Genomic DNA, 23412 nt, shown 5'->3' with positions numbered 1-23412 from the left:
TTCAGTTCAGGTGCTCTGTAGAATCAGGGTCAGAGGGACTCAAATCAGGGCGTATAAGAGAGGGAAGTTCCCGAGTATGTACTATAGACAGCGATCAGAGAAACAAAGAGATCAGCGATCTATCATCTCCATATTTTTATAGTCACTATAACCTCTATAAACCTGCCATAAGTATCGGAACAAGATCGGAACCCAGGCAGTTTGTATGATCTCTCGGAACCAGAACCAGAACCAGACCCAGTCTTTACTCTTTTTGCTCCACGGCCAGCCAGCATCAAGTTTCAAAGGGTCAAGCAACGAAAAATTTTCAGCCGAGAGAATCTTAATCAGGATCGCATATCCACTTGGGGAACTGGTCTGCTGTATTCCATTAATCATACTCGGCGGCCTTAGCTAACAAAAACCCTCGCACCTTGGAGGCAGACCGGAGATCATATCACCTGGCTTGACTGCTGTCTGCTGGCTGCTGTCTTGCTGTCTGCTGCTTCCAAGCTTTCTGCTCTCTTCTCTTGCACCATCGATTTTTGCGATTGCGGCATTCTCGAACCATCGCTCGTTCTCGTTCTCTGCCCGAGTCTCTACCGTTATATCTACTGCGGTAGTACCTCGTCCAGGTGAGAGCCTCTTATCGTCCTTTATCTCCCAACTGTACCACGTCTGCTTCCCCACTGCTGCTCCTTTGCGACGCCCGACTTTTCTGCGCCTTTATTGCGACCTCTTTCTTGCCTTGACCCCATCGTCACTAGCTCCAGCGTCAAAGCCCTGCGGATTCCACCTGACCTTCTCCAGATTCCATCCGAGCCCTCCTTCTCCATTGGGTCTTCGGGTTCTCCTGCTTTCGCTCGTCCACTACCCCGCATAATTTATTCGATTTTCCCCCTTATCTTCCCGACACTTGCTCTACAACTGTCGCAGTCTCTAAATACGCGAGGATTGGGAGGGTCCCGTCGAGAGCAAGAGCTAGCCGTCCGAATGACACAGACAAAGAAGACAATTGCCGTCGTCAACGCGACGGGGCGCCAGGCCGCTTCGCTCATCCGCGTCGCCGCGGCCGTCGGCCACCATGTGCGCGCCCAGGTCCATTCGCTCAAGGGCCTCATCGCAGAAGAGCTTCAGGATATTCCAAACGTCACATTGTTCCAAGGTCCCCTGTTAAATAATGTCCCGCTCATGGACACGCTCTTCGAGGGCGCGAACCTTGCCTTCATCAACACCACTTCGCAAGCCGGCGACGAGATTGCCATTGGCAAGGATCTCGCCGACGCCGCCAAACGCGCCGGCACCATCCAGCACTACATCTACAGCAGCATGCCAGATCACTCGCTCTACGGCCCCTACCCGGCGGTCCCCATGTGGGCGCCCAAGTTCACCGTGGAAAACTACGTCCGCCAGCTCGGCCTCCCCTCAACTTTCGTTTACACTGGAATCTACAACAACAACTTCACGAGCTTACCCTACCCGCTCTTCCAGATGGAACTCATGCCCGACGGCACGTTCGAGTGGCATGCGCCCTTTGACCCGGACATTCCGCTCCCTTGGCTTGACGCGGAGCACGACGTTGGTCCGGCGCTGCTGCAGATCTTCAAGGACGGGCCTCAGAAGTGGAACGGTCATCGGTAGGTTGCCGTTTTGACACAGAAGGGGAATGTGCTGACAGTTGCAGGATTGCGCTCACATTCGAAACGCTGTCACCCGAGCAAGTATGCGCCGCCTTTTCGCGCGCTCTAAATCGCCGGGTGAAGTACGTCCATGTCCCCAATGTCGAGATTAAGGTCAACATCCCCGTCGGATACCGGGAACAGCTCGAGGCCATCGAGGTGGTCTTTGGCCAGTACAAGGCACCTTACTTCCCTCTGCCCGAGTTCTCCCGTCCCGCGGCCGGATCTCCCAAGGGGTTAGGTCCAGCCAACGGCAAGGGCGCTGGTGCGGGAATGATGCAGGGTCCCGGAGGGGTCATCTCGCAGCGTGTTACGGACGAAGCTCGGAAGCTGTGGTCAGGCTGGCGAGACATGGAAGAATACGCGCGCGAGGTCTTTCCTATCGAAGAGGAAGCCAACGGGCTGGACTGGATGCTGTGACAGACGGAGCGAAAATCGAGCGGCAGCACAGTCGGGAGTTCGGACCGCAGTATCTATCTACCTAGGACCGTGCGCCGCGAAAGCGTCAACTCGAGCCAAGCGCTGCGAGTTCGCGAGATGACCCCAGCTCAGTTCAGTCGGTGAGCGACGGGCTGCGGTCAGTCCTTTATCGGTGCTTTGATATGAGCCTCGTCCTGCGATTGGCCCGATAGGGAGATTGCATTCCCAGCCGTCGTCGCATTCTACCTCACTTTGTCACCTTACCTTATCCTCTTTCAACATTCAACGAAAACCACCCGAGTTCCGTCTGACACACAAAACGACATTTAAATCGCGCAATTTCTCTCATGCATTAATGGCGAATTGGCTTGGGTTTATTATTATACCTACCTATCCTATCTTCCTCACTTGGAGCGAGCAATCAGCAAACCAAAACCAGAGAAAACTACCACCCTCCTCTACCTATCTACTCGACTACCGAGGTCGGAATTGTCCGCAGTCCCCGGGCTAGTCCTCCTACGTTGTCATTGTCGGGCCCCCTCACTTTACACACCTACAGAAAAAGAATACCACCTATTTAATGCTTGATTAGCAAACATTCTCTACTTACATTACATTGCATGGCGGGTGGGGTCGGAGATCAGCTATCCTACTGTCTGGTAGTAGATAGGCTGGACTTCGGAATGATGTTGAAACGCAGTTACGATCTTGCAGCATGTGACAAAAAAGTTTTTTATTTTTTCCGCCTGATACCATACCAGGTTTCTTTGATTTCAATCTATTTTTCTTATACATTTTAGGCGTTAGCATCTACTGATTTGGCTGGGCCTGGTGACTGGCTGTTTGGTTGATTGAGTGAGTGAGGATTTAATGCATTATATCCGTACTCTCTTCTCTTCTTTTCTCCTATACTCTTCTCCTTCCTCTTCTTTTGGGTCTTTTCTCCTTTGCATTTACCTTGCATTGTAGCGAGCCTCTTGTTGGTTTGGATGTACATGTATTGCTGGACCGTTTTGGAATATGATAGCGATCTCGTGCTCGAGGCGCAACACCACCCAACGCATCGGGTCCTCTAACTGAGTCTGTCTCGGTCTGTATTGCCATTGTCCGTACCGCTACTGCTAGCGTTCGTATATGCGCTGCGTGGTCTATGGGTGCTTCTGGCTTCGAATGACACCGGCAGACCACCTATTCATATCGGCGTACCCATTAAGACAAGATTTCAACCCCCAAGCCTAGACTTCCCTTGGCTACGCTAGGGCAAGGGGGAGACCACCATCTAGACCGACTGTGAGCCTTGAACACACTTCATGCTGGGATCAATGTAGTTTGGTTGGGTTACGTCGATGCACTGATTCGCCTACCTAGGGCTCTGAGGATGCAGCAAGTGTACGTCTCGATTAAGTTTGGCTGTCTCCTCGTGCTAGTTAGGGCTGTGGGTGTGGATACCTCGAGCTGCCCCAGTATCGTATCGTCGATGGGGACTCGGTCTCCGTGCCTGTGACCTCTGGCTGGCTATGGAATCTAGATCACTCCGGTGTGTTTGCTTTTTACTCGGCGAGTGTACTGTCCTGTTTCCCATTGCTGCGATTTGGCCGCCGTCCTTCGGTGCTAGCTTACTGCTTGTCATATTAGAGCACGCTTCATATGTCTGCAAGACCGGTGTATGTATCTAGGAAAGCAAGGGGTGTACAGGATAAGTACCTTCTCGAGTTTTTAGTCCGGGCGTGGTGTAGAGCCGAGGCTGCGTCAGCCCCCCGCTCATGTTGGGGGTAGGGGTATAGTATAAAAGGTAGGGTTTGACTGGGAGGCGGTAGATGCATCCTAGGAAGTTATCCGTTAGAGAAAATAAACATCGCCGTGCACAGTCCATGGCGTTAATTTGGGGAGCCGCAATATATATTTAAACATGAGTCGAGTTCGGATCTAGTGCATACTCTATGGCAAAGACTCGAAAGTCTAGCAATCTCTTGAATGAGAGTCTACTCCAGTGCACTGAGTTCAAGTAATTACTCTTGTAGTTAAGATATGGATGGCAACTGACGACCATACCCCCTTGTTCTTGATGAACCGCGCATTTGTGCATAGGATGATGAAATATTGTATTTTTTTTTATATTATTGATGATACCAAAATAAAAGGCATGCTATAACAGCAAATCCTCGATGGTCTAACGGTCATGATTTCCGCTTGTCACTTCTAGTAAGAACAAGCGCGGGAGACCTGGGTTCGACTCCCAGTCGGGGAGAATTATTTTTTCTTTTTTTTTTGCCGTAGCAATAAGCACCGACCTTGAAAGCGCCCAAGTGTACGGACTACGGAACCCTCAATGGTAGGCGAGGGCTTCAGAGTCAGTTGCAGGCTACCGCTACGGAGTAGACTATGGACTAAACCGTGGCGATGAGCCTTGAGCCACCTACATCACTTTCATATATTTTATCCAGCACCACGCTCGTACGCATAACCATATCGGTGTTTTTGCATCGTACCCGGATCCTGCCGTTTGAACCTGACTCGATAAGCGCATTTAGCAAGGTACAAGTTCGCACTTGTCTCACTCTGCCACGTCCAAGCGCGAACCGAGATCGAAATCCAATCTCAGAATAGCAGCAAGCAAGCTCGGATCATGTATGGGATAGATTGATGGGGATACAGATTTAGAAGCATGCCGGCCTGACGGGTGGGCGCCTGCGGAGTATACTTTGGTGGTTGTTGGTGATGCTGCTGCGGCAGGAATGCCAAAAAGCGGTGCGGCCCAGCGACGTCTCATGCCACGGATCCCATGGATGCTATGAGACCTCATTCTGCGGAACCATGCACTGGAAAATAGGGGCAGGAGGCCACGAGGTTGTGCTTGTGGGGAGACGACTGGATGAGAGTTGGCAGAGGTGCTGAATGCAACGGCCAAGCTTCTGCCATCAGGGACGCAGATTGCGATCAACGGGCAAGATCTTCAGATCAGCTGGATAGGGATGGCATAGAAGCCGATGGAAAGTGATAGTTGCGAAGAACAGGGAGATAAGTATCTCGACCTGATTTCTGAATCATCTCGGAGAGAAGGTGCTGCATCGTACAATACTCGGTACTTTTGTTATCATCTCGACTGACCAGCTGAGACGGGATCTCGCCGTGAAACGAGCGACCTTGGTTCGTCGCACTTGGACCGTGTCAATGTCGCACGCGGGTTTCAGGCCGTCAGGACTCAGCACATGGCAGGGCAGTTTGACTCGAGGATGGAACGCTGGGGTTGCTCTAAAGGGAAAACCTGCTGGTGTCTGTGTCTAAGTGTCTCTGCCGAGGATTGATCCACCGTTCGCGTTCGCGCGGTCCGTTGCTGGATATGGGAAATTAGCTCGGCAGGACAGAAAACAGGGGAGGAGAGCGAATATTGATATCATGAATAGGAGAGTTAATCTCTTTGTGATATTATCAATACGAGAAAGCGATGCAGCCTGATACACCTGCTGGTCGTATCGGTGGCCGAAGAGAGGAAGGCTGCATCTGCATCTGCATCTTATCTCAGCCAACTGAGCCAAGGCGCTGGCGAACAATGACGAAGAGCGGCCCCCGCGACCGTTTCACCAACACCCTTTTCTTTTTCCTCACTCGCCGGGGGAATCTTAGCGTCGACGCCATTGGATCGGGGGGCAATTTCAAGCCCCTCCCACGCTGGGCTGTCCAAGGTTGGGTGTTGGCTGCCCCTGGAGATCAGTGCCATCCAATTTCTGGGTGTGGAGATGCCAGTGGACACTGCCTCTCTTGGTCGTCTTGCACGTCTCTTGGCCCCTGGCGATGGTAAAAAAAGCTGAAAGAGCCCCTTTTGAGACTGCGAGATGCAGACCCCGCGATGAGCTCAGTGGCGCTCTCGGATCGTGTCAAAGGATGAAGATATACTAGACAGCAATGATATTTGGATCATCGTACAAGAAGAAGAATCAATAGTGCCAGCAGCGTAGACCGTTAAGCGGGGAGTAGAGTTATGGATCTCTCATTGATATCGCTGGAATCGAATTATCTGATTGGCTGACTTTCTCTCCTGTATGGAAACTGTTTGACCATTTCTTGCCTCTCTCCCCTCCATATTCCTTCATCTTAACGGCGCTTACACAGGTCGAGTCCCTCCGCTCATTTACTTTGTCTCTTCCCTTTCTTCTCTCCATCTGTCCTTTTTGTGCTTTATCCAGTCTCTCCTTCACACGCCTGCTCGAGGGTGTGGCCTGTTGTAGCAGCTCAGGTACGCTTACATTCGGCTGCCGAATCCCTGGATTCCTCTGTCGGTCTGTCTAACACTGCGCTGCCAGGTCGCATCCATTTCGACCGGCTCAACGCCATTTATCGCTAGGTACGTCTACATCTCGATTTCTTTCTGTGCCTTTGTCGTCTCGGGCACTTCGGCCACCGAATATATCCCGCCTTTTTGCTCCAGTCTGCGCCTTGAAGGTCCGGTCGCTTTGGTGGCTTCCCACTACCTCGTGGCTCTGCAGGGGTATCGGCTCCATTCCGCAACTGCAAGGAGCCTCCCTTGCCTGCACCTCCCAGCCACTGGCGTCAATCTTGAATCACGACTTCTTTTCCTACTGGCCACCGGCTCCCCTCCTTTGTCTGTCTCGTGTCTTGGAAATCGCCCAGAGAATGCGCTCCTTCTGCTGCCTTTGTTGTTCTCCTGTTTCATACTCTGCCCGGTGCAGTGTTACTATTTTGCATACGCGACAACCCCGGCGACACCAATTCGTCCCACTTATTCACCTCACGCTATGTTTTGATCGAGTTCTAACCATTGAGGCGACAGCAACGCGACTGAGTCGTGAAGACGCACCGTCAACACATTTCGCTCCTTGAACAAACAACCCACTTTCGTCACTCCTTTATCCTGCCGAACCGACCATGCCTTCGAAGATGCACCTCAGTACCAGCCTGGTAGCTAGTCTGGCGGCCTTCCTAGGCGTCGCTGATGCCTTCTGGCGTCTTCCTTGCCGCGGCCGCAGTGGTCTTGCTCGAATGGACCCTCTGGTCTCCCCCGGCGAGGCCTCTTACCACGTTCACACGATTCACGGATCTAAAGGTTAGCCCGATGGTTGGAATCGCGTGGGACGCACCGGGCTGAACTTTGATAGGATTCGGATTGGATGCGAACATGGAGTCTTTGCTTGGTGGTAGCTGCACGTCGTGCGAGGTCAAGCAGGACAAGTCCGCCTACTGGACCCCTGCTCTGTACTTCGTTGACAGCTCCACTGGCAACTCTGAACTTGTGGATCAAGTTGGAGGAATGCTTGCGTGGGTGACAAGTTCCCGCTGGATGTCAGGCCATGACTAACACCTTGCTAGGTACTACCTTCTATATGGAGATAACGTGCAAGCGTTCCCCGACGACTTCCGCATGATTGCCGGTGACCCTTTCCTGCGAAACTTCACCTGGCCCGTTCCCGACCCTCCCAAGTCCGAATGGACTGGCGAACAAGCTAGTCAAGCCGCTTTGAAGCAGAAGGCCCTCGGCTTCAACTGCCTGAACTACGACAAGGCTGCTGAGCCGTCCCTCGGCCGCCACTTCTTGCCGGAGAAGTCCTACCTCGACGAGCACTGCACCGACGGTGTCCGTTTCGAAATTATGTTCCCCTCTTGCTGGAACGGCAAGGACGCTGACTCGGACGACCACATGTCCCACGTCGCCTATCCCTCGCTGGTCATGGACGGAACTTGCCCCAAGGGCTTCGAGACCCGTGTTGTGTCGCTCTTCTTTGAGACCATCTGGAACACCTACGCTTTCAAGAACCGCGACGGATACTTTGCCCTCTCCACTGGTGACCCTACTGGATTCGGTTACCACGCTGACTTCATGCACGGTTGGGAGCCTGGTGTTCTCGAGAAGGCTGTTAAGACTTGCACCAACGCCTCCGGTGAAGTTGAGGATTGTCCCATCTTCGAACTTCAGTCTGAGCTCGAGCAAGGCCTTTGCTCTTTTGACGTCCCTAGCATTCTCGCCGGTGAGGATGTTACCAGCGTCAAGGGTAGCCTTCCCAACAAGATCGCCATCGAATGGGGTCCCGGGTACGCCTTCCCCATCAAGTACGTTGGCGAAGATTCGACCTCGACTTCCGCCGCAGCGTCCTTTTCAGCATCCGCTAGCGCCAATGCGGGTCTCAGCGTCAGCCTTTCCGTCGGCCTCGGTGACTTCGCAGGCAAGGTTCTCGCGGCTGATACACAGACCGCCGAAACCAGCTCGACTACCACCTCAACCACCAGCTCTACCACCGAGCCTCCGACTACCACCATGACTTCTACTTCCACATCTACATGGACCCCGACGCCCACTACCTCTTGGGTTGAGAACACCGTCGCCCAGGAGACCGTCTGGGTGGAGCAGGAAGTTGTCGTCATGGTCGACGAGAACGGTAACCCGCTGAAGACCGAGGTCGGCGGCATCGACGTCGTCTCGACTGACTACAACACCGTCACCCGCACCGTTTCCTCCGTCGTCTCGATCCCTACTGCTCCTGCCGAGCAGCCGGCCAAGCGCCACCACGACCACCTCGCCGCGCACAAGCGCCACCAGCACGGCCACGGCCACTAGATTCCATCTTCAATGGTACCGTTATGACTCCGTTCACGATAGGCTAGGTGTTCTGAGATGAAACCCTACTCTTTCCGGCTGGAGGAATACTACAACCCGTCGCTTGCGAATGTACCTACATATACATCATACCCAAATACCCACTTTTGATTTTATCTTCACACATTTTGGTTTCGCCGGATTATGACCTGATACACTCGCTTGCTTTTGACTTCGGCTGTGGTCCATCGGAACCGCTTTTGATTCTTCGCTTCTCGAATATATTTTTGATAGCTACCACTTCTTTTCTTCTCGGTCTCCCTATCACTCTGAACCTCTTCATCCTGTCCATACCTCGACTCTCTCTACCTTATCCCATCTTGGTCCGACCCGACGTGATGTACATGCTATGCTCAGCCGGCAAGCATGAAATATACACAACCTAGATCATGTCTACATGCAGTAGGCCATTGTTGAACTCGACTTCTCTTGAGGAGAAGCTTCTTGGGGCAATGATCAAAGATCCACCTTAAGTATCCTGTGCTAGTGCCGCGTACTGCTCAAGAAAAACAAATCAATCCCGTCGTTATGTCATGTCATTCTATTTCCTTCATCTTAGCTCTTTACATGATTCCCATCTCAAGCACCAGTTACCACTTTCCGCACTTCGCTTTCCCGTATTATCCTGTCCTAGACTCCTAGCACGAGTAGGATTGCCTTTCAACGCCTAAGAGTGGTGTTCTGGATAGATTGAACAAGCTCGTTGATCTTCTAGATTCGAGCACCTGGCTTAGGTTGTTGATCCACGATCCCTCACCGTTCACGGGGTGCGATGTTTGAAGTTTCGTCCGTAGGTACCACCTGTGCACCACCCTAGCATCAACAACGTACAGACGGGACCGCAGTACAAATAGTCTGCCTGGGCATCCAAAATGCGTGCCGAGACACCCAGCCCACTGACTGGGATTTATTCACATTAATTAGGACCGTTAGTCCAGGCTAGAATGCACCAATGCCAAAGGTAAACTGAGCTTTGCAGGCCAAGCTGAGCTTATGATTCAAACTTCTTGCTTGTCATTATCTATGTATAATCCAACAAAAGACCCACTATCTAAATCACAACCAATAAAGCTACAAGTTAAGACTAAAACCTCCTAAAGCACCACCGCGAAAACACCCATCGTAAACGCCTGATGTAGTCCGACATGCCGCTGACTCCACATATCTTTGAGATACCGCTCCGCCGCACGATCATAGTCCTTCCCCCTCTCATCGAAAAGCGCTGGCTTGACGCTCCAGCTGCGGATGAGCCGGTTGCAGTTGCAGGCTGTGCTTGGGCCTGTCCCTGTCCCTGAGACTGGGCTTGTGGATGTGGCGATGGAGGACCCGATGCCGCTGCTTAGGGGTGAGAGGTCGGGGATGTCTTTCCATGCATCCCAATATTCGTCTAGCGGGTTGGAGAAGAGGCATTTGGCTGCGCTTGTATCGGTATCCGGGGCGTCGAGGTCGATGTGGTGGCTATAGTGGCAGCATTCGTTTTGCGGGGTGAGGAGGAGTTTTGCTAAATTCCGCGGCGTTTGCTTCAGGAGGAACCAGGAGATAACGCTGTACTCGTTTCTTGTATCTCTGTGCCAGAATCTTGGGCCATGGCGGAGGAGCATCCGCTCGAGAAGTTCGCGGAGCATACGGAGGGTGCAGTGGAAGTCGACCTCGAGTTTGTCGGTGAGGTGGTTAGTGCGGAATTCGAGGCGGCGTTTGCCGATTTCAAATTCGGTGTACCCAGATTGCAGGACGGTTGTGAGGTGGTTCTTTGTGTGGTTGTGTTCATGGTTCAGCAAGGATGAGGACGCGGCAATCATATGATTCTGTTTGTCCTTGGCCCTGGCCCTCTTCTTGACCTTGTTGGGCGGAAAGGTGAAGTTGAAGTCGGACTTGAAGTTGCTGTAATCATCTAGGAGCTTGGCGAAGACATTGGAACCATTGGAGACAGAGGAAGACGCTAGAGCCTCTTGATGCGGCTCAGGATCTCGTTTGACGTCGCGTGAGATTTCGGCCATATGGAAGAGCACATGGAGGCCACGCTCTAGGCGCCGAGCGAGTCGGAGTTCTGCTTCGCGGTCCATTTCCGCCTTGTCATCTTCGTAGAACGGTCCCCATACGGCAGGGACGATGTAGAGGGACAATCGGCGTGCGAGCTCATGGCGATACAAAGGTCTCACCAGTGTATGTACCGTCAACCCAAGTTGCTCGCCTGTTCTTGGGCTAAGGAATGCACTGGAACTGAAGGCATCGACGCCATGGAAGCGCATAAACCATCGGCAGATATGCGGCTCAAGGACCTTGATCGTACGATATGTAGCTTTGTTGAGGAGGTAGAGTCTCAAGACGGCATTCGAATCGCCATTGATGATGATCTGGAAGAGTACATCGGCGATGGATCCGAAGGGTAGAGCTGGTTGAGGGTGGGACGATCTCTAATAAACAAACAGAATTAGTGTCGCGTGCTATTTCTAGTGGTTCTTGGTCTCCCACTCACCATGATTCCGACCTCATCCGACTTGCATAGCGTTCTGGGGGTAGAGAGTAGGATGGTCCATTGAAGGATTCTCCCAGATTTCCTTTCCTCTTCTTCCTGAAACCAATGTACAATATATAGAAATTCCCGCAAGAGCTAACATAGGATAGGAGGTATCATGTGCAACGGTATGACGCGTTTACCGGATCGTCTGCCCTCCCTGCGACGCAGACCGGAGCACCAAGAAGCGGAGTATGCAGGATGCAGGGCCCAAGAGCCAACGGGGGTAACCGCGGGATTATATCTCATACGTGGAGTCGTCCCATCCCTACCGTCTCGTCCCCTCCCTGCAGAATCGGGGGACGTGCCCTGACATATCCTTGATCGAGCATCCGGCTGACGCCCAGGTCATACAGAACTCAGAAACCGAAGCCACTGCCGCGATAGCCTTCTGGGAGGAAGATAATATGTAACTTGTGAGTGGCCTATAGATAGGATCAGCAGTTGCCCTGGACCACTAGTGCTCCGCTACGCCAATAGTGTTGGCTTACTAGTGGCTGTGGTGATGGTGTCATTGCGACAGGCACACCGCCAGGAACCGGTGGATTCAAGCTCTGGGAGAGGGAACGAAGATCTCTCGACGATCAGGTCAGATCCAGGCAGTTCGGCAATTATGCATAATCGGCATAACCTTTGGTTCATGAGTCGCTCGTCGCCAGTCGGGACTCGTCATCGCGAAGTGAGGAGGGATGGAGAGGGAGAACAACTCCGCAGGCTCTCCCCAGACTCTCCAAGACTCTCCAAGTCGGACCGACCCCACCGCCCCAAAAGTCTGCCCGCCAAAAATTTCTCGACACAGCGACAGACTTACCTCGCGACGACAACAACTGTCTTAGACTTTGGATAACTCAGCCGCTCTCTGCCCAGATGTCATTGGACTTGATTTGCTAGAATCCCGCCTCCGCAGTCGTCAGCTCGCGCCGACTCGCCCTCTGAATCATTCCCGGTGTGCCCCTCCTCTGCAGTCCTACCCGATACGAAAGAATGTCACCTACGCGGAGTCTCCCCCTCCCCGACGGATGGACAGATCCGGACGCCTACGTCGATGCCCTGCTCTCGTTTGCCACCTCGTCCGACCTTTTTAGGCACCTTTGCGGAGGTGTGCACATGCTGGACTTCTTGACGCGCGAGCCCGACCTCTACACCACGCTCCTGCCCGAAGAATGGAGACAATTTTTCGAACACCACAATATCGCGCACATCATCGATTTGCTCCTGAGAGACGACATCGAACCGCTCCTGGAGGCCTACAAACAAGGAAACGTTGCAGGGCAGGAGTGGAGAGGCGTGGCGGTTCTGCCCCCGCTGACGCTGCTAGAGTTCATCCACCAAATTCGCCGACTCACTCTGCGCCGGGAATTTACGCCTCATGACTCGGGCAAGGCGACCATCCCCCCGCGAGTTGCAGTTGGAATGAAAGTCAAGAAATATCACGAGGTCGCACATTTCTCGAAATACGTCAACTCGCTATGCAATACTGTGCGCCAGGAACGGGGAGAGGAAATAACGCATATCGTGGACTTTGGATCTGGGCAGAACTACCTCGGGCGGACGCTGACTAGCCCTCCGTACAACAGGAATATCGTGGCGATTGAACGGAGACACCAGTTCATCAACGGGGCCAATCGTATGGATGTCTATGCGAACCTAGTCGAGAAGAAGAAGGTCCGGATGTACAATAAGAAGCTGGAAAAATGCAAGGTCTGCGAGGACCCAGAGTCGGCAGTGGATAGAACGGATTCGCAGCCCAAGCCGGCGAGCAACGGCGCAGATAAGGAAGAGGTTAATGACGACGAGGAAGGGGTTGCCGAGATCAATATCTTCCGCGACATCAGTGTGACTTCTGATGAGCTGGGCTCCTTCCCTAAAAACGGTGGACCTACTCAGAAACAAATCACGAAAGCCGACATTCAGACCCCACGAGGTACGATGGACTACATTGAACATGAGATTAAGGACGGCTACCTGGAGCCAATCATCAAAGACGTTGTCACACCGGCAAGCCAAAGCTCGGAAACTACAAACGGCTCAGAGCAACCTGAGCAGGCCTCGGATGCGAATGTCATGGTGGTCTCGTTGCATTCGTGCGGAAATCTTGTCCACCACGGTGTTCGAGCGTTGGTCCTGAACCCGTCGGTCAAGGCGATTGCCATGATTGGATGTTGCTATAACCTTATGACTGAACGTCTTGGGCCTGCTACGTATAAGATCCCTGTCCTGCGAACTATGCACCCGCGGTTATCGAAAGATGCTTCTGCATACGACCCTCATGGCTTCCCAATGTCAAAACGATTGGAAGAGTTTGAGCACGACGGCGGGACTGGCGTGAAGCTAAACATCACCGCTAGGTCAATGGCCGTTCAAGCTCCCTACAACTGGGGCACCGACGACGCAGAGGATTTCTTTACCCGCCACTACTACCGCACACTCCTCCAGCGAGTCTTGGTGGACAAGGGCGTTGTACGAAAACCCTCCATTCCCAAGGATCTCTATGGCACCGATCCTGAACAGGAAGACGTTGGTAACCCTGTTATTGTTGGCTCACTGCGAAAAACCGCCTTCACCTCTTTCCAGGCCTATCTTCGCGCGGCAGTCGTAAAGTTGAGTCGTGATCCGGTCTACGGCCAAAAGGTTCAAGACAATCTGGTCGGCATTACCGACGAAGAGCTGGATCGCTACGCTGCTGAATACTGGCCCACGAAGAAGAGGCTGAGCGTGACCTGGACTCTGATGTCGTTCTGTGCCTCGGTGGCCGAAGCCATCATCGCCGTGGATCGATGGCAATATCTCCGTGAACAGGACTGCGTCAAGGAGTGCTGGGTGGAGCCCGTGTTTGACTATGGCTTGAGTCCCAGGAACTTAGCTGTCATTGGGATCAAGAAATGAGCAGTGCCACGGACCTCCTTGGATCTGTCGATCCTCAGCCCTTTGATGATGACCCAGGGACCATTCATCAACACGAACACACGACCCGTGGTTTGGAGCCATGCAATACCGACAAGGACGATATTGTGCCACGGGGCTATGCACATGAACGACTCACGTTTCGGAGCTTTTGGAGCGCTATTTAAATATTAGACTATACCCGGAGCATTTGGAAACTCCACACTTAGACGACACTGAAGACTCAATAGAACTCAAGACAGAACCACGACTAGTATATACCCCGTCTTGGTGCAATGTACCGATTAGCACGTGATCAGGTACCGGTACCAACCTTTTGCCGAACTTATCTCGTCAAGACAATCACTTTTTCTCCTCATCATGGCACTTAGTTCACCTCATGAGGCGCAATTTCCGAACCCGTAAAACGTTCATTTGCCTACCCTTGTCTAGCACTCCACACTTGAAGAAGTACGATAACCATTCGAGGTTCCGATTTGCTCAGCAAACGTTGTTGCCTGAGGATCCACCGTCACGGCACTCCGGGATCCGCGGCCCCCGGACGAGGATTTGAAAGACTCGAAGTCATTCAAACTCTGCGGAATTCCAAGAGTTCCAAGAAATCCGGACCTTGAGTATCGCTCGAGTACAATTCCTAGATAAGATGACCGGCGAACCGCTCAGAATGGATGCCGAAAGTCCGGATAGCGACAGCAAAGATGCCGTTGTTAGACGCGCGGTATGTTGCACAGGATGGATCTTGATGATGGCACCAAACCATGCAAGGGACTGCTTCTGAATGCTGACACTGTGTAGTGCGACCAATGCCGACAAAGAAAGGTAAGCATTTGTTTATGCCGAGAGAATGGAGTGCTAACGGCTTATGACAGATCCGCTGCGATAAACGGTCTCCATGCGCCAACTGCCGAACATCTAAGATTATTTGCAGCTCTACAGGAGCGGGCCAGAAACCTCGGGAGCCGCGGAAACGCGTGCTCATTTCTAACGAATAGTGAGTCCTCATATAGACCAATTTCGAGCCCGACTAAAGCTCCCCAGCGAAAGGAAGATCGACCATATTGATGAACGATTGGGTGGGATCGAGCAGGTCCTCCGCGAGCTTAAGCTTAGCATAGGGTCTGGCACAGGAGCACAAATACATGCCCACACGACACCTACGTCCAGACCTGTGAGCCCCTCTAACCAGAGCTACCCTGCTAATCCCCAGGAAGCAATGGACCAGGCGGAGTCGAAGAGTGGGTTCGAGGGCAACTCATTGATGGCTTCTCAGTCGGCTTATGCTAGTGACTTTCTGCAGACTGCCGTCTCACGCAGTCCGTTGCCGATGTCTGACTCCAGGATTAATGCAGCCTTGTCGACCCTGAAGCAGCTTGTCAATATGCAGGATAACCAAGCCTCCGCTGCCCGCGAGTACCCACTACCGAAGCAAAGGCGTCTCATAGACTGTAACCCCCGGGATTTGGACATGCCGCCAATGCATGTTGTTATTCTTCTACTCCGCAAAGCAATCGGTATGTCCACGTGGAATAGCCAATTCCACACCGCTAACCGTTGGTAGAAGGTAGTCCCATATCTTTACAGTCGCTTTGCCCGTTCATACCGTTTGAACGCCTCGCCGATAAGTGTCGCGAGGTCTACTTTGCTACGGAAAACTACTCTGATGCGACTTTCATTGTGGCGAATGGAGGGCTATATCAGCTTTTCGTCGCAGCGAGCTTCTTAAACCCCGATCGCGCGCTGCGAGAGGAGTATCAAAGATATGCCGATATCTGCAAGCATAATTTGGATACGACATTGGCGAACTTGCATCTCTTGATGCCGGCAAATATAGATTCCATCGAGGCTCTTACGATGGGAGTACGTAAAATGTTCCTTTTCTTTCGCGAAGATGTCCTGACTGGAAATAGGCGGCCCATGCTATTGAGATTTCCAAACCTTCCTTTGCCTTAACGTTGACCTCTACAGCATCCCGGCTGTGCCAGGAACTGGGGTTCCATCAAATGCCGTCCATCGAAAATGTTGACCCTAAAGAGAAACAGCGCAGGCTGACTCTGTTCTGGTCGATCTATTGCATGGACCGGGCGCTTGCACTGCGGTTGGGGCGTGCTGCCACCATCCCGGACTACGATATCGATGTTCCAATGTTATTCGAAGCTCCCTCAGCAGATATTCTCAAGTCTGCTCATCTGCTGTGGATAGAACTTGCTAGGATCCAGGGCTTGGTGTATCAGCATCTGTACAGCCCCGCTGCACTGCGCCAGGAGGAGGTGAGCAGAGTAGTAGAGGCGCGCAGGCTAGCCGCTGAGATGGAGGATCGCGTAATGAGACCGTTTAGGGTTTGTGCCCTGCTCATTCTGAAGTCAAGCTCTAATGATGGACAGCTTTTATATCCCACTTTCGATAATCTGAATGCAATTGAGTGTCTGTATGTCAAATGCGACGAAGTATGTCGCTTCTCGGTTTTGACTCTGATCTACCGAGCCATCCCACCACAGCCGGGCACGGGCACGTTCGTTAAGGAGTGCATTGAAGCTGCTAGGAGCGCTCTCCAAACGCACAAGTCGAGCATGGGAATGCTGACGGAGGCAAATGAGGTTATGAAGCTTTCGTACCTCCACTGGTAAGCCATGATTTGCTTTGTTTTCGAGCTAGTCTAATTTCTCAGGTGCATTCTCTACTCCCCATTCGTCCCCTTCATCGTACTTTTCTGCCACATAATCGAAGTCTCCTCATGGGGCGATCTGGAAAAACTGGAAGAGTTCGTCGCGTCGCTGAAGCCGTACTGCCCGCTATCCACGGCGATATTCAATCTCCATCGACTATGCCACGTCTTGAGCAACGTCGCTCGACTCTACGTTGAAGCCAAAGCACAGGCCCAGACGAAGGAGAACCAAAACCTCGCGTCGGTCGGCCACGAAGTCAACACATATCTTACTGCACTCGGCCTCGCACCGTCAGAGGTTGTGGATACACGATGGACCGGCCCTGCACTAGGAACTACAACCTCAGGGACGATGGACTACCCTGCAACTCAAAGTCACGGCCCAGCCATCCCCCAGGCTCATATGACACAACTAAGCCACTGGTTTTCAGGAAATCAGTACATGATGGGGCTACTAGAGGAGGATTTATCAATGTTTGATCCGTCAAATTTGGCCTAGTGCATAGCCTGCGGTGACCGATGTGGCGATCCTAAACACACTTTCCTCCGTCGACCAGCATCTCCGCGCCGTTAATGAAACGTCCCTCGTCACTCGCCAGATACAAACACATATTGGCAACATCGGCCGGATCCGTCAACCGGCCTAGAGGCACATTGCCGATGAACTTTTGTCTATTCTCCTCCGTGTCCTCCATACCAGTGAACATACTGAACAGGCCCGTGCCCGACAGAAGCGGCGATACTGTGTTGACGCGGATATTTTGCGGGCCGTACTCGGCTGCGAGGCCCTTGGTAGCCTGGTGGTGGTTGTTAGGTCATTCCTTCTAGTGGAATAAAGGTAGAGGGGCATACATTCGAAACAGCCCCTTTGCTCGCATTATACCACACCAACCCCGGCCGCGGCCTACTGGCGCCCGTTGATGAGATGTTGATTATGCTGCCGCCGTGGCCCTGCTCGATCAACCTTGCGATGGCAGCTTGCGAACCGTGGAAAATGCTCTTGACGTTGACGTTGAACACGCGCTCCCATTCGGCTTCAGTTACTTCTAGTGTTGGCTGTGCATCGTTAGCCACTTCTGTATGGATCCAGAGAAGATCGAAAGGGAAACGGACCTTGTTCCGATAACTCGTCCCTGCATTGTTCACTAGGATATCCAACTTTCCAAACTTTGTGACGGCAGCCTCAACAACAGCGGCCCAATCGTCGGGACTCGTTACGTCGACCTTCTGGAAGATTATATTTTCGGGATTTTGGGCAGCGACGCTCTCGCCACCGGCCGTGTTGATGTCCGCGACAATGACTTTCGCGCCTTCGTATGCGAAGCGGGTTGCAATGGCAGCGCCGAAGCCGGAGCCTCCGCCTAGATCAAAAGCATTAGTGGGGGCTTTCCTTCTGGACAGGCAGGCCACGAACCGGTGACAATAGCGACTTTGTTATCAAGACGGGCCATTTTGTCCTGTGATCTGGTTGTTTTCGTCTAGACGTGGAAGAGGAGGTTGGAATATATGGGGTAAAGTAAAGCGGGGGAGGGGGACTGGAGAGTTATCCGAGGATGTCGAGGGGGGTCTGGGGCGGGAACTCGGGATGAAGACCGACTCTGGCGCCGAGTACCTACGGAGTACGTACATCAGCACTCCTCTCCGCGTTTGACTATCTTGCTGATCAACTAGCAGAGTTACCTCCAAGGCCAGGCTGAAGAGCTCACGGAGGACTTCTGACCCCGCATTCTCCGCAGGATGACTGGACGTTGTACGGTATACCAATCATTGCCCGCGGAGCCTTCGGCAATCATCATCAAATCAATAGCCTTGTTGTCCTCTTTCTTGGTGAGGACATGGCTCGCATTAAATATTGCTTTTGAACCCTCCTGCCCATAATTCAGCATTGACTCCCCTCTCGCCACTCGATGTTGCTCCCACATATCTGCACTTCAGGAATGCCGAGTGGTATGCTGCCAATCATCAACCATTATCCAGCCACGATCTTCCTTGTTTACGGAGTATCTCATCTCTCCTCCTGAGCGTCGTATGTTTGCTCTTGAGTGACCAAAATATTTCCTGCAGCCCACAACTAGGATATGCAACTCTTCCACAGCATTCGCTGACGACTTCATGTGCCAGTTACGATACCTCGGGGTGCTCGGCCATTATTGCGGTACATTTCCGTTCGAGTCAATTGAGTTTGCGGCGCATGTTGGAGCACGCGTGTCCTGAACCAGGTGTACCGTGCATCTGTGAAGAATGTGGTCGAGGTTCGCCGAGGCCAGCCGCCGAGCGCATCAGGTAATGGCTGGGGAAACAGTGCCGAGGCCAGCATGGAGGCGCCCACAAGCCTAAGAGCAGAGGGTCATACATTCAGCTGTGGTGTAACCCACCCAGCTGGGAATGTATAGTCCGCGCCTGGCAGACGCCCTTCTTCCCACATGCTCGGCTACATAAGCACAGGGAGTGCCAGTAATCACAACCCATCATCCTCAAGATGCGTTGTTCAATAGGTACCAGAGTCGTAGCCCTTGTCAGCATCTGGCTGAGCGCTACCTCCGCGCTACCTGGCCTCGGTCAGGACAACGACGACGATGTCATCACTCGGGATGTTGCCATTATTGGCGGCGGCGCATCGGGGACTTATGCGGCCATCCGTCTACGTGAACTGGGCCGGAGCGTCGCCCTCATCGAGCAAAGAGACGAGCTGGGCGGTCATACACACACATACTATGATGCTGCAGCACCAATCGATTATGGCGTGTGGATTTACTCTAACAACACCGACATGGAACGCTTCTTCGCGCATTTCAACATCCCCTTGGTAACAGAGATCTTGAATGGGGATCCTGCGAATATTCGGCGGTACGATTTCCGCACGGGAGAGGCCGTCGCTCCGCTAGGTGGTAATATAACCGACGCACTGACGCGCTATGTTGGGATTTTGCTTCAGCATCCCTATCTTGCGGATGGATTTGACCTTCCAGATCCCGTCCCTGAGGACTTGTTCCTGTCGTTTGGGGAACTCATCGAGAAATATGATCTTACGGCGGCGGTAGATCTGATCACGCAATTTGATCAGGGATTCGCGGAAAATATACTCGACTACCCTTCGATTTACATTTTGAAATACTTGGATCTGGCCGTCCTTCAGGGCATACAGTCTGGGTTTTCTCGCCCCGCAAACCGCGCCAACCAAGATCTATACAAGGCTGCTGAAGCGGAGCTTGGTGAAGATGCTTTGCTAGGGAGCACAGTGGCGGAAATTCAGCGTCAAGATGAGAGACATGACGGCCCTCATCAGATCGTTGTCGACACGCCGTCGGGCAAACAACGAATTGTCGCTGACAAGGTCATCGTTGCTATGCCACCTCTGCCAGAGAACTTGGAAGGGCTCGACCTCGACGATCGCGAGTCCGACATTTTCGGCCGATTCCAGTGGAGCTCCTACTACGGCAGCGTAGTCAACGTCACCGGCCTTCCGCGTCAATACCAAATCTTCAACAAGGCGACCGATGCCCCGTACCATATCGCAGACCTGCCCAATACGTTTACCTTTAACCCAACTGCCGTCGAGGGCATTCACACGGGGTTCTTCGGAGGCGGCGCGGGTTCTGTTACCGAAGACCAGGTCCGGCAGGGTATCATCGATAACCTCCTGGCGCTGCGCAATGCAGGGTATCCAGTGTCGGAACCGGAGATACTCGCCCTTCGCAGCCATAGTCCCTTTGGACTTCATGTTTCCGCAGAGGAAATTGCGGGCGGGTTTTATCGGGATTTGTATGGATTGCAGGGATATCGTGGGATGTACTACACGGGGGCTGCGTTCCATGCTCATAACTCTGCGGAGCTGTGGAAGTTCACGGAGAGAGTGCTGCAGGAGCATGTGCTGGTTGATTAGGGTATGGTGTGCTGGCTGTTGGCCGTGAAGTTTTGGTGACTACTAAAACATTGGGACTCTTATTGGAGATTGGAGATATATTTTTTATACACCTAGAGCCTCTCGCTAGATATATACGGTACGGTAGTCCTCAACAGTGCGCGATGTGGCTTTTCCGCGGCCTGGATTATGGCCTCGCCAGGAGTAAGCTCGTACCTAGACATCAAGCAATTGCCCTCATAGCCTTGAGCTTCGTATTTCAATCAGAGTGCGTGGCAGCATTCTGGCCTCGACCGTCTCTACCTCCTGCATGGCGTCAGCGCTATTCCCGTTTCAGTCTCAGCGCGAGACTTGTCACCTGATCCCTCAGCCCAACGCGTAGGCCTCGTCTCACCTTCTCTCCATCTCACCTCTCGCGATGCCATCCAACTTGTCTTCAACGGGCCAAAATCGAACCGCGCCCAGCAGAAAGCGACGGAAGATCCGCAAGGGCACGACCAGCTGCTGGGAATGCAAGCGGCGGAAAGTCCGATGCAGTCTCGTCGATGATCTTGATGGGGTGTGCAAGGCGTGCCGGAGGCGCGGAACAGATTGTTTGACTCAGGATTTCACGAATGATGATGGTCGGGTTCAACTTGTTGAAGATGTCCGGTCCTCAGCTCCAGTGCAGCTTATAGATCCGCCCGTGGCTGAGTGGACTGAAGGTAGTCTTAGCCCGAGGCGGAGTCAGCCTGTTGTTCTTGTTGACCTTGATTATAATAGAGAGCCTACGTCGACCCCACCAATGGTGCGAAAAAATCTATGCTACCTACTAGGGCTGTGACGCTGACAAGACTAGGATCCCATTGCAAGTGTTTCCCAGGAGTTACATGCCAGCTTACCATCTCGGAAGGACATCAATGTGATTTGTAAAGTGCTCGACGATGTCCCGATCATGTTTCGTGACTTCCTGACGGGCTCCCATCCAAAGCCAGAAGAAGAGGCTCAACCTAGAAGCGTTGGGCTGCGCGATATCCCGCCCCCGGAATGCCATCCGACGCTGCTTGCACGGTATATGCTGCGCGTCGCCACGCTTTTACAGTCGCTGGACTTGAAGAAATCAGGGAAGCAATTATCCGCGCTATCGGCAGCACCGCAACTGATGGCGAAGCGGCTAGCAGAGACAGCTATACGTCTAGTTACCAGTCGCGACGAGCTACTCGGGAGCGTAGAGGGCGTCGAGTGCGCGATGCTGGAGGGAAACTACGAAGCAAACCGCGGCAACTACTGTCCTGCCTGGATTGCATTTCGGAAGGCCATGACACTGGCGCAGGTGATTGGCGTCCACCGTCCACGACACTCACTGCGTTTACTTGACGGGCGCCACAAAGTGGACAGTGCGTACCTGTGGTACCGGATTGTCTCCGTCGACCGCTTTATGTGTTTGATGATGGGGAGGCCGCAGGGCTCGATGGACCGCAGTATGATTTCCAATGCTGCCGTGGATGGCGATACACCGATGGGCCAGCTAGAGCGTTTCCACTGTTTCATTGCGTCTCAGATACTGGAAAGGAATGATGGGGAGTCATGCTCCGCAGACATGACTGAGAATATCGACTACCAACTACGGAAAGGAGCGGAGTTTATGCCTAGCGAGTGGTGGATGGTGTCGACCTTCATCGATCCAGACGACGGTGATAGAGAAATGCTCCTTGTGACGCAGATCAACCACTACGGCCTCATCAACCAGCTGCATATCCCATTTATGCTACGCTTCGCCAACGCCAAGCAGAAGCTACATACATACTCGCATACAGCGTGTATCAACGCATCCAGAGAGATCCTGACTCGTTACATCGCCCTCGGCAACTCGAATAGAGTCGCTTACACCTGCCGCGTGATCGACTTCTTCACCCTCTCCTCTGCTCTCCTGCTTCTACTAGCCCATCTCCGCCAACATACCCGTACCCCCGGTGAACTCAGCCCCCTAGCGCACCAACGCCAAGGCGACCGGGGCATGATCTCAAAAGCCATAGACAATCTCCAGAAGATTGCCTGGGTCAGCCAGGACCGTATCATCGCCAAGTCCGCTGATTTGCTCACCCGGCTTCTGGATATGGAGGCCGAGACAGCAGAAGGAACGGTAAGTTATTCAGTGCACACCATTGGTTCTCCCGAGGACGTTACGAAAGAAACGGACAGCGGCCCGCCCCCGCTGAGCAAGGGCCTACGATTCTGCATCCCGTGGTTCGGCTTCGTGAGGGTTGTCCTTGCGTTAGGGCGGCGCACACCCTCTGCAGCGGAGATCATGGCTGGCGATGATATATTGCAGTTTCGACCAGAGCTGGATGAGCGATTTGCAGGACGAAACCATGCAGCGGCCGCGGGGTCAAGCGGACAGCAGGCAGGGGCTCAGGAGTTGACGCCACTAGAACAGCCGTGGTATGCGGATACCGGACTTGGAGCAGACGACTGGACGATGCAGGGATTCGACATGTCGTTCTGGAACTGCTTCTTTCAGGGGCCGGGTTTGGATATGCCTATGCCTATGGATGGCGCTACGGGCCTTGATCGGCTCTAACAGAGACCACCCGAACTGACCTACATAAGTCTCCGGTAATTTCTATTCTTACTACAAACACAATAGAGCAAGATCATAGTAGAATGGGCTCTTCCTCCGAGGCTGACAAATGTGGAGAGAGCTCGGGGGAAGGGCCTTGGCGCTCGGGGGAGAGTTCGGGGGAAGCTCACAAGGTGAGCTCTGCATACTCGAGTCTACTCTGGGTGTGATTATAACTTGAATAG

General features: G+C 53.0%; 9 protein-coding genes and 1 non-coding gene across 10 annotated transcripts; 7 read left to right on the top strand and 3 right to left on the bottom strand.

Annotated features, from left to right (window-relative positions):
- The first annotated feature begins 588 nt into the window (after positions 1-588).
- Positions 589-2256, top strand: BDW74DRAFT_39481 (NmrA family NAD(P)-binding protein). The gene is made up of 3 exons (XM_073732681.1): positions 589-614; positions 790-1616; positions 1664-2256. The coding sequence occupies exons 2-3, from the start codon at positions 973-975 to the stop codon at positions 2076-2078; spliced, it is 1059 nt and encodes a 352-aa protein (XP_073582101.1). The 5' UTR covers positions 589-614; positions 790-972; the 3' UTR covers positions 2079-2256.
- Positions 2257-4237: 1981 nt separating this feature from the next.
- On the top strand, positions 4238-4326 carry BDW74DRAFT_t153. The gene has a single exon. It is a non-coding gene; the product is annotated as a tRNA-Asp (tRNA).
- Positions 4327-4344: 18 nt separating this feature from the next.
- BDW74DRAFT_156252 (uncharacterized protein) lies at positions 4345-5643 on the bottom strand. Its single transcript, XM_073724970.1, has one exon. It carries the CDS (start codon positions 4879-4881, stop codon positions 4633-4635), a length of 249 nt encoding a protein of 82 aa, XP_073582100.1. The 5' UTR covers positions 4882-5643; the 3' UTR covers positions 4345-4632.
- A 767-nt stretch (positions 5644-6410) lies between these two features.
- Positions 6411-9213, top strand: BDW74DRAFT_39458 (DUF1996 domain-containing protein). The gene is made up of 4 exons (XM_073732679.1): positions 6411-6420; positions 6868-7140; positions 7193-7352; positions 7404-9213. Exons 2-4 carry the CDS (start codon positions 6963-6965, stop codon positions 8644-8646), a joined length of 1581 nt encoding a protein of 526 aa, XP_073582099.1. The 5' UTR covers positions 6411-6420; positions 6868-6962; the 3' UTR covers positions 8647-9213.
- BDW74DRAFT_39454 (uncharacterized protein) lies at positions 9213-11416 on the bottom strand. Its single transcript, XM_073732678.1, has 2 exons — positions 11162-11416; positions 9213-11099 (listed from the first exon to the last, which is right to left on the bottom strand). Exons 1-2 carry the CDS (start codon positions 11162-11164, stop codon positions 9780-9782), a joined length of 1323 nt encoding a protein of 440 aa, XP_073582098.1. The 5' UTR covers positions 11165-11416; the 3' UTR covers positions 9213-9779.
- Positions 11417-11849: 433 nt separating this feature from the next.
- Positions 11850-14285, top strand: BDW74DRAFT_39462 (uncharacterized protein). Its single transcript, XM_073732680.1, has one exon. It carries the CDS (start codon positions 12185-12187, stop codon positions 14084-14086), a length of 1902 nt encoding a protein of 633 aa, XP_073582097.1. The 5' UTR covers positions 11850-12184; the 3' UTR covers positions 14087-14285.
- On the top strand, positions 14285-17337 carry BDW74DRAFT_186052 (putative C6 transcription factor). The gene is made up of 7 exons (XM_073731182.1): positions 14285-14822; positions 14974-15095; positions 15143-15615; positions 15663-15961; positions 16012-16440; positions 16486-16724; positions 16770-17337. Exons 1-7 carry the CDS (start codon positions 14748-14750, stop codon positions 17263-17265), a joined length of 2133 nt encoding a protein of 710 aa, XP_073582096.1. The 5' UTR covers positions 14285-14747; the 3' UTR covers positions 17266-17337.
- BDW74DRAFT_168913 (SDR family oxidoreductase) lies at positions 17297-18217 on the bottom strand (the record flags this gene model as incomplete). Its single annotated transcript, XM_073726916.1, has 4 exons — positions 17297-17563; positions 17619-17822; positions 17880-18127; positions 18181-18217. The coding sequence occupies 4 exons, from the start codon at positions 18215-18217 to the stop codon at positions 17297-17299; spliced, it is 756 nt and encodes a 251-aa protein (XP_073582095.1).
- A 750-nt stretch (positions 18218-18967) lies between these two features.
- On the top strand, positions 18968-21126 carry BDW74DRAFT_39404 (amine oxidase, flavin-containing superfamily). Its single transcript, XM_073732677.1, has one exon. The coding sequence runs from the start codon at positions 19246-19248 to the stop codon at positions 20647-20649; it is 1404 nt and encodes a 467-aa protein (XP_073582094.1). The 5' UTR covers positions 18968-19245; the 3' UTR covers positions 20650-21126.
- On the top strand, positions 21047-23188 carry BDW74DRAFT_179784 (uncharacterized protein; the record flags this gene model as incomplete). The annotated part of the gene is made up of 2 exons (XM_073729549.1): positions 21047-21415; positions 21467-23188. The coding sequence occupies 2 exons, from the start codon at positions 21047-21049 to the stop codon at positions 23186-23188; spliced, it is 2091 nt and encodes a 696-aa protein (XP_073582093.1).
- Positions 23189-23412: the final 224 nt, after the last annotated feature.

The sequence above is a fragment of the Aspergillus multicolor genome, assembly GCF_047715735.1.
Source record: "Aspergillus multicolor strain CBS 133.54 unplaced genomic scaffold BDW74scaffold_19, whole genome shotgun sequence".
Taxonomy (NCBI): domain Eukaryota; kingdom Fungi; phylum Ascomycota; class Eurotiomycetes; order Eurotiales; family Aspergillaceae; genus Aspergillus; species Aspergillus multicolor.
The sequence above is the reverse complement of the archived record's forward strand: the minus strand, read 5'-3'. Positions and strand labels throughout refer to the sequence as shown.